Source organism: Salmo salar, chromosome ssa05, assembly GCF_905237065.1.
Source record: "Salmo salar chromosome ssa05, Ssal_v3.1, whole genome shotgun sequence".
Lineage (NCBI taxonomy): Eukaryota > Metazoa > Chordata > Actinopteri > Salmoniformes > Salmonidae > Salmo > Salmo salar.
In genome coordinates, this window is record NC_059446.1 from 29,671,262 (window position 1) to 29,682,578 (window position 11,317).

At 43.2% G+C, this 11,317-nt stretch overlaps 1 protein-coding gene across 1 annotated transcript; it reads right to left on the reverse strand.

The window, feature by feature from the left end:
* Positions 1 to 1,559: 1,559 nt before the first annotated feature.
* sqstm (Sequestosome-1) lies at positions 1,560 to 8,523 on the reverse strand. The gene is made up of 7 exons (NM_001140341.1): positions 8,232 to 8,523; positions 7,042 to 7,137; positions 5,126 to 5,454; positions 3,184 to 3,406; positions 2,859 to 3,061; positions 2,511 to 2,727; positions 1,560 to 2,295 (listed from the first exon to the last, which is right to left on the reverse strand). The coding sequence occupies exons 1-7, from the start codon at positions 8,398 to 8,400 to the stop codon at positions 2,141 to 2,143; spliced, it is 1,392 nt and encodes a 463-aa protein (NP_001133813.1). The 5' UTR covers positions 8,401 to 8,523; the 3' UTR covers positions 1,560 to 2,140.
* Between the last annotated feature and the right edge of the window lie 2,794 nt (positions 8,524 to 11,317).

Genomic DNA, 11,317 nt, shown 5'->3' on the forward strand with positions numbered 1-11,317 from the left:
TCAGCTGTCTGGCGGGCTGGTCTCAGACAATCCCTCAGTTGAAGAAGACGGATGTTGGGCTGGCGTGGTTACATGTGGTCTGCGGTTGTGAGGCCGGTTGGACGTACTGCCAAATTCTCTAAAATGACGTTGGAGGCGGCTTATGGTAGAGAAATGAACATACTTTTCTCTTGCAACAGCTCTGGTGGACATTCCTGCAGTCAGCATGCCAATTGCATTCTCCCTCAAAACTTGAGACATCTGTGGTGTTGTGTGACAAAACTGCACATTTTAAAGTGGCCTTTTATTGTCCATTATTTATTGTTCAGTATATTTTATGTCTACATGTTTGTGCCTAAATAGTAGCCTACATGTCATCCCCCACTGTTGTGTGTCAACATCAGTGTCATGGAACAGGAGGATCAACTGGCCACCATTATAAAACACTGATCCAAAACCAGCACCATTCATCATTATATACTATGCCCTTCTATATATGACAGAATCTGGGTTTAGATAGAGCATAGGTATTTGTGACAGCATGGATTAATGCGGCCCAACAGAGGTAGAAAAGAGAATGGGGGGAGTGTATATCCCAGTGGAGAAGAGGGCAGCATGCCTCCTACACAAGTCAGCGAAGGTAGGCAGCTAATGCTAATTCATACATAAGCCGTCTCTATCTTGTATGTACAAAACTAATATGCTTTCTCTGGTTTGTATTTACCAAAGCTAAATCGGACACCCCAGCTCATTTGCCCCTGTAGAATGGTCTCCCAAACAGTCAGCTCCCTGCAGACCACCAGTCCCAGCAAACCCCCTAATGTAACTGCATAGCCAGGACCTTTCAACCTTCTTGATCCTGGGGTACTGCAGTCACACAGACCTCCAAATGGGCCCAGATCCTAACTTCTGCCCCTCCTGAGGAAGAGGAGACCAACTGGAGTGGTGCAATGCATATGGATGAATTCCATACCACTGGTTCAATATTCTAAAAGTGTCCAATGTGATGCTCAAGGACCAGTACTATATGAAGGCCCCTGTAGGACAACCAGGCTGTGGTGGAGTTTCCATATTGGTGGGGGTATTGGCTTTCTGGGGAAGAGCATAGTGAAGACATTTGATTGGTTCCCCATCACTCATTGTGGGTTTGGGGAGGCAGCCAATAGCGGAGGTCCCGCCTATATGGACTTACCTGAGAGCAAAGCACCTGTCTTATCAGCCCCCGCACACCAAGCGACCGTGCACTGCCCCTCTACCTGTTCTACACAGATTACGACTTTGACGCGAAAAATCATGTAATGGTTGCGCCTTTTTCACTAGATGCAGGAGTGCATCTAAATACTAAGTGGCCTAGTATTCTTCTGTAGACATTGAATGTTGTCATTTTAAACATTTAGTTCTCAAATTCAAATCGCTTGAAATTTGATAATGATTTCCTCTTATGAATAATTTCACTGACACGGCTGACAAAAATACTTAATCTCTAGAGTCTGTCAAACTATTCTTTGTAATCTTAATGTTGGCAATTCATTTAATTATTTAACTATGTATTTAATGAGACAGTAGGAGAATGACAACAGTTTCTTTGCAGAAGTATTTTATTTGGCTTTGAAAGGGGAGAAATGTTTTCAATGTTAGACAATCATTATTCACACCCTTCACCTGATTCTGTTGACATTGGTAATGAACATGTATTACATCTGGTATTAAATCTACATGATACATGTAAGAACAGTTACTTGATTAATCAAACTCAATATATGATACTTGCTATTGAGTGAACACTGAAATTATATATGTTGGTTAATCTTAACTGTTTTTTACTGCTTTTATCAATCCAATTTAACATGAACCCATGCATGTTAACTCACACTTTCAGTTAAATGACATCCCATTGAAAAGAGTTTAACAAAGGTTATAGAAATATCAATTTCCATTCGGATAAATATTGACTAGTAAACCCTTTATACTGTACTTCAATGTCAGTACAACCATAACATTTAAAATCGCAAGAATTATATTCAAATCTAATAGACTTATTGTGTGAGTAACTGCAAGTGCCAGAGGTGTGAATGAGAGGGACGGAAGAGAAGGCAGTATTGGTGAAGTGGCTATCATAGGGGGATGTAGGTGTCCCTCAGGGTACTGTATCGAAGCCCCGTTACTTCTTGCCGGGTTTGGAGTAGTGGATGGTGTCCAGGGCGGCCCCGACGTCACAGTCCTTAGTGTGGAGGAGGCGGGTGAGCCAGCCACCCTCATCTGTGAAGCCCATGGCCAGCATCTGGGACAGGGACTCCACCAGGCGTGGGTCGGCATCTAGACAGAGAGGACACAGTGGAGGGTCAGTCTCTGGCTTAGGCAATTCTACTAGTAATCAGGGATATCATAGTAACCATGATGCCTACTACTAAATGGGGATATAACTACCATTGACTGAAGTCACAACTACTACTAGTAGTAGTGAGGATAAGGATATCACCACAGCAACTGCTACTTGTGATAGTTAAGAGAACTCATATCCTCCATCTTACCTTGAGGAAGGTGGGGGTAGGCTGCGGCCTCAGCGAGAGTGAGGGACTTCTGTGGTTCCTGTGAGGGACCCTGGGGGACAGTAGGGGACCCTGGGGCTTCCAGAGAGCCCTCCTCGCCTATCCTGAGAGACTGGAGCTCCCCTGTAGAGGGATCCACCTCCTTGGAGGTCAGGTGGGTCCACTCATCGTCACCACTGCCCCCTGCGTCTTTACCACCCTACACAGAAAGATGCATAGAGTTCAACAATACATACCATCTCAGAGAGGCCAATGTATTTTATTCTTCACCATTACTTGTGATTAAGTCAATGTTTAATTATAATTAAACTTTTGTTGTGTGCATCATACCGTAAGTAAATCACTGGCACTCCCTAGGCTGCTAAGCTCGTCCACCTCCATGTCCCCCTCTTTAGTCCCATCTCCCTCGGACCCCCCTGTCCCGTTGTTGCTCCTAGCACTGGGGGGGCCTCCTGACCCAGGTGGGGTCGGATTGGGGGTCATCACCTTGGTCCTCTTTGCCTCCAGCTCCACATCAATATCCACATCGATACCTGCAGGCAACATAGTGTAAGTAAGCAATTTCAGTGCATTTAAATGTAGAGTGGTCAGTCAATTTCAAATAATGGATTGATAATAATGAAACTATTATATGGTGCTTTTCTCTTGGTCTTACCCAGTGGGCTAAGCATGGCTGCCACCCCTTCTCCAATGTTCTTCAGGTAATCCATATTGGCTTGGGACTGCTGGGAGGCAGCAGATGAGGCATCAGAGGGCTGTCTGTCCCCTGGGGCTGCCTGGCCTGGCTGGGACCCGGAGGGCCCAGGCTGGGCCTGGCTTTGGGCCTGAGCCCACGTGCAGTGCCTCATCTTCCTCATCCACTTCCCACGAGGGAACCACTGAATAGAAGAACAACGACTATAGAGGCCATTTCTCCCTAATCACACATACAGTGGGGGAAAAAAGTATTTGATCCCCTGCTGATTTTGTACGTTTGCCCACTTACAAAGAAATGATCAGTCTATCATTTTAATGGTAGGTTTATTTGAACAATGAGACAGACTAACAACAAAAATATCCAGAAAAACACGTCAAAAATGTTATAAATTGATTTGCATTTTAATGAGGGAAATAAGTATTTGACCCCCTCTCAATCAGAAAGATTTCTGGCTCCCAGGTGTCTTTTATACTGGTAACGAGCTGAGATTGGGAGCACACTCTTAAAGGGAGTGCTCCTAATCTCAGCTTGTTACCTGAATAAAAGACACCTGTCCACAGAAGCAATCAGATTCCAAATTCTCCACCATGGCCAAGACCAAAGAGCTCTCCAAGGATGTCAGGGACAAGATTGTAGACCTACACAAGGCTGGAATGGGCTACAAGACCATCACCAAGCAGTTTGGTGAGAAGGTGTCAACATTTGGTGTGATTATTCGCAAATGGAAGAAACACAAAAGAACTGTCAATCTCCCTCGGCCTGGGGCTCCATGCAAGATCTCGCCTCGTGGGGTTGCAATGATCATGAGAACGGCGAGGAATCAGCCCAGAAATACACGGGAGGATCTTGTCAATGATCTCAAGGCAGCTGGGACCATAGTCACCAAGAAAACAATTGGTAACACTACACCATGAAGGACTGAAATCCTGCAGCGCCCGCAAGGTCCCCCTGCTCAAGAATACATATACATGCCCGTCTGAAGTTTGCCAATGAACATTGAATGATTCAGAGGACAACTGTTGAAATTGTGTTGTGGTCAGATGAGACCAAAATGGAGCTCTTTCGCATCAACTCACCTTGCCGTGTTTGGAGGAGGAATGCTGCCTATGACCTCAAGAACACCATCTCCACCGTCAAACATGGAGGTGGAAACATTATGCTTTGGGGGTGTTTTTCTGCTAAGGGGACAGGACAACTTCACCGCATCAAAGGGACGATGGACGGGGCCATGTACCGTCAAATCTTGGGTGAGAACCTCCTTCCCTCAGCCAGGGCATTGAAAATGGGTATTCCAGCATAACAATGACCCAAAACACACATCCAAGGCAACAAAGGAGTGGCTCAAGAAGAAGCACGTTAAGGTCCTGGAGTGGCCTAGCCAGTCTCCAGACCTTAATCCCATAGAAAATCTGTGGAGGGAGCTGACTTGGAGAAGATCTGCAAAGAGGAGTGGGACAAAATCCCTCCTGAGATGTGTGCAAACCTGGTGGCCAACTACAAGAAACGTCTGACCTCTGTGATTGCCAACAAGGGTTTTGCCACCAAGTACTAAGTCATGTTATGCAGAGGGGTCAAATACTTATTTCCCTCATTAAAATGCAAATCATTTTAGAACATTTTTGACATGCGTTTTTCTGTATTTTTTTGTTGTTATTCTGTCTCACTGTTCAAATAAACCTACCATTAAAATTATAGACTGATCATTTCTTCGTAAGTGGGCAAACGTACAAAATCAGCAGGGGATCAAATACTTTTCCCCCACTGTACATATGCCCCTTTTTGCTCCTGGACTAAAATAAATATTTCAATGTAGTTTTAAATTGCTCAGATATGCATATATCTGCAAGTATATCCACTTAGGGAAAAAAGGCATAAACACATGACAACATATGGGTCTCACCTCAAATGCGTTGTTGAAGGGGTGCCAGATGGGCAGGAGGACATGCTCCTTGTGAAGCCCCTTGGCTTGGCACGTGGAGCACAGGTCATAGTCAGGGCACACGGTGCACTTGAAGCGGGTCCCTGCCACCGAGCCCTCACATTCGTCACAGGTCACATTAGGGTGCACCATGGGCCCGTGACCATGGTGGCCATGACCATGGTGACCATGGTGGCCGTGAGGTGGGGGAGGTCCCATATGGGGTGTTCCAGGGGGAGGGGGGTAGGCGAAAGGGGGGACACCACCGGGGAAGGCAAAAGCAGGGAATTCACGCCACTGCTCCTTCTTCTCTGTAAAGAAAAGAAAGTTCACTACATGACCAAAAGTATGTAGATACCTGCTCAAACATCTCTTTCCAAAATCATAGCCATTAATATGAAGTTGCCCCCCAACCCCTTTGCTGCTTTAATAGCCTCCACTCTTCTTGGAAGGCTTTCCACTACATCAGGGTTACCCAACTGGCGGCCTGAATTTGGCCCGCAGGGGGTTTTATTTGGCCCCCCAGGTTCTGAACAAAAAAATATAAAAAGTAGTTTTTTGGGGGGGATTTACATTGTTGGATGTAAAAAAAAAAATGTAAAAAAAAGTTTACATCTGTTACAAGTATTCCCAGGCATAATAGAGACACGACCGTATACAAATGTATAGCAAGGTTTGAAATTGTTTTATTCAAACATATGTTTGGGCTTCTTGCGGTCAAGTTGCAGGCTACAAATTATGTTATAATGTGCCGGCCCCCCGGCCATCCGCTCAAGAAAACAAAATCGTCCCACGGCTGAATCTAGTTGAGGATCCCTGCACTACATATTGGAACATTGCTGCGGGGACTTGCTTCCATTCAGCCATGAGCATTAGTGAGGTCGGGCACTGCTGTTGGGTGATTAGGCCTGGCTCGAAGTCAGTGTTCCAATTTATCCCAAAGATGTTTGATAGGGTTGAGGTCAGAGCTTTGTGCAGGCCAGACAAGTTCTTCCACACCGATCTCAACAAACCATTTCTGTATGGACCTCACTTTGTGCATGGGGGCATTGTCATGCTGAAACAGGAAAGGGCCTTCCTCAAACTGTTGCACAAAGTTGGAAGCACAGAATCATCTAGAATGACATATGCTGTAGCGTTAACATTTCCCTTCACTGGAGCTAAGGTGCCTAGCCTGAACCATGAAAAACAGCCACAGACCATTATTTCTCCTCCACCAAACTTTACAGTTGGCATTATGCAGTCGGGCAGGTAGCATTCTCCTGGCATCTGCCAAACCAAGATTCATCTGACAGATAGTGAAGGGTAATTCATCACTCCAGAGAACAAATTCTACTGCTCCAGAGTCCAATGGTGGCGAGCTTTACACCACTCGACCAGTCGACGCTTGGCATCGCGCATGGTGATCTTAGGCTTGTATGCGGCTGCTCGGCCATGGAAACCCATTTAATGAAGCTCCCGACAAACAGTTATTGTGCTGACATTGCTACCAGAGGCAGTTTGGAACTCGGCAGTGTGTTGCAACAGAGGACAGACGATTTTTATGCACTTCAGCACTCAGCGGTCCTGTTCTGTGAGCTTGTGTGGCGTACTTCACAATAACACCACTTAGTTGACCGGTGCGGCTCTAGCAGGGCAGATATTTGATGAACTGACTTGTTGGAAAGGTGGCATCATATGACAGTGCCACATTGAGTCACTGAGCTATTCAATATGGTCATTCTCCTGCCAATTTTATACACCTGTCAGCAATGGGTCTAGCGGGTGTACTTATGAACAAAAATGTGTCAGTAACAATGAGAATGCTAAGTTATTCTAGTAATGATGACTTAATTCATTACACATTAGTAACAATTGTATTCATTTTTATCTATTACATTTGATCACAAAAGACTCACCCTTGATGAAGAGGCGGAAGGTGTAGTCCTTGATGCAGGTGAGGCCCATGATGAGCTCATCATCAGTGGAGAAGGCGATCATGTCACCGTCTTCATCTGGGTAGAAAATAAACAAAGACATCCCATCTCACCCAGATAATTACATAATAGCTGCCAGAGTTCACAAGTAAGGACATCTGTCCACAGCTTATCCTCACTAGCTTTTTTATTTGAAGAACAATGGTTAGTTTAGGGAATATTGTTCATACAAAAGGTGTTGTGCTAAGACCAACAGGGTTGTCATTTTCCAAGTCAGTTTTTTGAAAATGCCCCATTTTTTTAAATCAATGCAGTCTTGTCAATTCATATTAAATAGTATAATTCACTACCTGGTTTGACTGTTGGAATTGAATTGACCCCAAGCCTGATGCCCAATGTGGAAAATGTAAATTTTGTGATGTGGTACCAGTCAATATTATTACTGTATGAAATAAGGTCACTTCTGATTCCCTTGGGTTGAGGAGGTTTATTGGGAGTAGAGCTCTAATAGAGTTGGTATTAACCCAGGGGGGAAAAAAACTCTGTTGCTAAATTACGACAAGAGACCCCATTTAGCAATCCTAAAATCCTAAACACTGACTTATAATCTTTTTTTTTTTTTTAAAGTTCCCCCTTCACTGTACCCCATGTTATAATGAATGGATGTTTTGTCCACTATGAACTGCCAGGTGTTTAGGCAGGGCTAGTTGAGATAAATGTAGTATAACCACCATCGCCTGTTGAAGAATGAAGACTATTGTTGGTAAGTGACTTAATTTACCACATCGCATGTATGACAAATGAAACAGGGCCTGCTCACTCAATTTTTCTGACATTCACCATGAAATGCAATGTTAAATGTAGGCCTGTAAAAACGCTCTGTGTACCAGCTCTATCAGATTTATATAGTGCAATATGGTGCATAAAGACAAATTGTCTTGTTGAGCTCTATTTTGGTCGGCAGATTGTTGAATTTATTGCAATTTTGACACGCTGGTCTATGCTTCGACATTTATCAGTGGTCTAGTTTGTTCACTGCGCTGCGCGCGGCGGACAATATTATGGAAGATTACAGCCAAACACCAACAGCAATATCCAGATATGACAACATAATAAACGCAATCGAGGACACTACAGTAGATTCCTATAATGGTTCACTAGTATAGCCTTACCTTTGTAAAACATTTGGTAGGTGACATTTCGCAGGGTTGAGAAAACATCCTCAACCTTTTTTTTCAGATACTCAAAACTCGTTGAAACATCTTGGTCGACAGCAATGCGACGAATTTCTTTCGGCGCATCCTCCTTCCCAAGGAGATAGGCTTTGACGGTCATAGACATGGTTGAGTCTTTTCACAATTTCAGCCCTATACTCGCTCCGAAATATTTGTTGCGCAGTTAAAATGCTGAAGGCCCCCTCTCCACTGCAAACTCGATCGCTGTCAGTGCGTCGTTCTTTCCTGGGTACAGTTCCGTTTATGAACCTTATATCGACGTCACGTGTAATATTTATACAGCTGTCTAGCCAATCACAAGGGCTTGGAGCGGCTTCATGGGGAAGTCCACCGTTTCTAATGGCGAAGGTACGTGGTATTCCGGGTCATTGTGACGTCCATTAAAGTAGAAATGTAAGGGTTTCTGTAAGGGTAGGGATTAAATGGGTAATCAGAAGTTGATACATCCAGTTTTTGACTTATAAATTAATTATATGTACATATTGATTTTGAAAAATATAACTTATAAATGCCTTAGTTCATCCGTCCCCATCAGAAGCCAAAATAAGCTGGTTTTAAACAAAGTTAACGTAAACAAAAACTACATCGTTTTAACCATGTTTTGAGGCTATGATTTTGATATCATGGATGGTCAGTCCTTGCATCCAAAGCGCTGTCTATGAATCTGAGTGGTTACATTTCTCAAGCCCTATCCATAAGTTTCTTTATCGAAACAGGGGAAGGGAAAACGCTTTGTTGTTGTTTCTACTGCTGATTCCCGATTTAAGGTTAGGGTTGGGTTTAGGGTAGGGATGTCCCAAGGATACCGGATAGCACTAACTAAATGACAAAGCTCTGCTCCTTCTGTTGTTGTGCGCAAAAGGCTTCCAAGCTAATTGAAACAAAATGGGTGGGACGCTAAAGGTCGAATGAAGTTGAAGGCCGAGGTATGACAAGACACTTTCCGTACCGGAATTCCCCGCGTGAGATCAGTGTTGATCTACGCTAGCTCGAATTATTCCAGTGACTTCAAACATTGACCTTGACTTGCCAAGTTAAATAAAAAATAAATACACATTGAATTCGATGACTGTGATGATATTTGAAGACGGGCTTTACTGATATTTGAAGAGGGGCTTGTATTGAAGCCTGATTTTCTCGGTCCAAAAAAATCCCAATAGCCTCGATCTATTCTATTACTATGTTATTAATAGTCTTTATAGCAATAGGCCTATAGTAGTGAGAGAGACAGATTCCATTAGTTCACGAGTTACCTACTTCTGCATTGCAGAATTCTAAGTTATAGGGGTATAGGTTAATACAAAGTCCATAATACACCTACTTGACCATGCACCTTGTTTTAGTGCCGATAGACGTATACGAAAAACTATGTGCCCGAGCCTTCTTGGTCTACTTTCACTAAGCATTCTTGCAGTCATCATGAGTGAAACATGTTGCTCCATGGCCTTAAACAAGACATGAGATACAATATGTTTCATAATAGGTCACTTTATTTATTACTTTCAATATACAGTACTAGTCAAGAGTTTGGACACACCTACTCATTCAAGGGTTTTTCTTATTTTTTAAAACTATTTTCTACATTGTAGAATAATAGTGAATACATCAAAACTATGAAATAACACATGCAATCATGTAGTACCCAAAAAAGTGTTAAGCAAATCAAAATATATTTTATATTTGAGATTCTTCAAAGTAGCCACCCTTTGCCTTGATGACAGCTTTGCACACTCTTGGCATTCTCTCAACCAGCTTCATGAGGTAGTCACCTGGAATGCATTTCAATTAACAGGTGTGCCTTGTTAAAAGTTAATTTGTGGAATTTCTTTCCTTCTTAATGCGTTTGAGCCCATCAGTTGTGTTGTGACAGGGTAGGGGTGGTATATAAAGGATAGCCCTATTTGGTAAAAGACTAAGTCCATATTATTGCAAGAACAGCTCAAATAAGCAAAGACAACAGTCCATCATTACTTTAAGACATGAAGGTCAGTCAATCCGGAAAATTTCAACAACTTTGAAAGTTTCTTCAAGTACTATCGAAAATCCATCAAGCGGTATGATGAAACTGGCTCTCACGACAGCAACAGGAAAGTAAGAGCCAGAGTTACCGCTGCTGCAGAGGATAAGTTCATTAGAGTTACCAGCCTCAGAAATTGCAGCCCAAATAAATGCTTCACAGAGTTCAAGTAACAGACACATCTCAACATCAACTATTCAGAGGAGACTGCATGAATTAGGCCTTCATGGTCAAATTGCTGCAAAGAAACCACTATTAAAGGACACCAACAAGAAGAAAATACTTCCTTGGGCCAAGAAACATGAGCAATGGACATTAGACCGGTGGAAATCTGTCCTTTGGTCTGTTGAGTCCAAATTTGAGATTTTTGGTTCCATCCGCCATGTCTTTGTGGGACGTAGAGTAGGTGAACGGATGATCTCCGCATGTGTTGTTCCCACCATGAAGCATGGAGGTGTTATGGTGTGGGGGTGCTTTGCTGGTGGCACTGTCTGTGATTTATTTAGAATTCAAGGCTCACTTAACCAGCATGGCTACCACAGCATTCTGCAGCGATACGCCATCCCATCTGGTTTGCGCTTAGTGGGACTATCATTTGTTTTTCAACAGGACAATGACCCAACACACCTCCAGACTGTATATGGGCTATTTTACCAAGAAGGAGAGCGATGGAGTGCTGCATCAGATGACCTGGCCTCCACAATCACCTGACCTCAATCCAATTGAGATGGTTTGGGATGAGTTGGACCGCAGAGTGAAGCAAAAGCAGCCAACAAGTGCTCAGCATATGTGGGAACTCATTCAAGACTGTTGGAAAAGCATTCCAGGTGAAGCTGGTTGAGAGAATGCCAAGAGAGTGCAAAACTGTCATCAAGGCAAACGGTGGCTACTTTGAAGAATCTAAAATCTCAAATATTTTTTTATTTGTTTAACACTTTTTCTGGTTACTAAATTATTCCATATGTGTTATTTCATAGTTTTGATGACTTCACTATTATTTTACAAT

Excerpts from the sequence above, each read along its gene's own strand:
- sqstm (NM_001140341.1), bottom strand. The coding sequence starts at position 8,400 with ATGTCTATGACCGTCAAAGCCTATCTCCTTGGGAAGGAGGATGCGCCG. Across the intron at positions 5,455-7,041 it reads CTTCCGCCTCTTCATCAAGG|AGAAGAAGGAGCAGTGGCGT; the intron begins GTGAGTCTTTTG and ends TTTTCTTTACAG. Across the intron at positions 3,062-3,183 it reads AGCCATGCTTAGCCCACTGG|GTATCGATGTGGATATTGAT; the intron begins GTAAGACCAAGA and ends TGTTGCCTGCAG.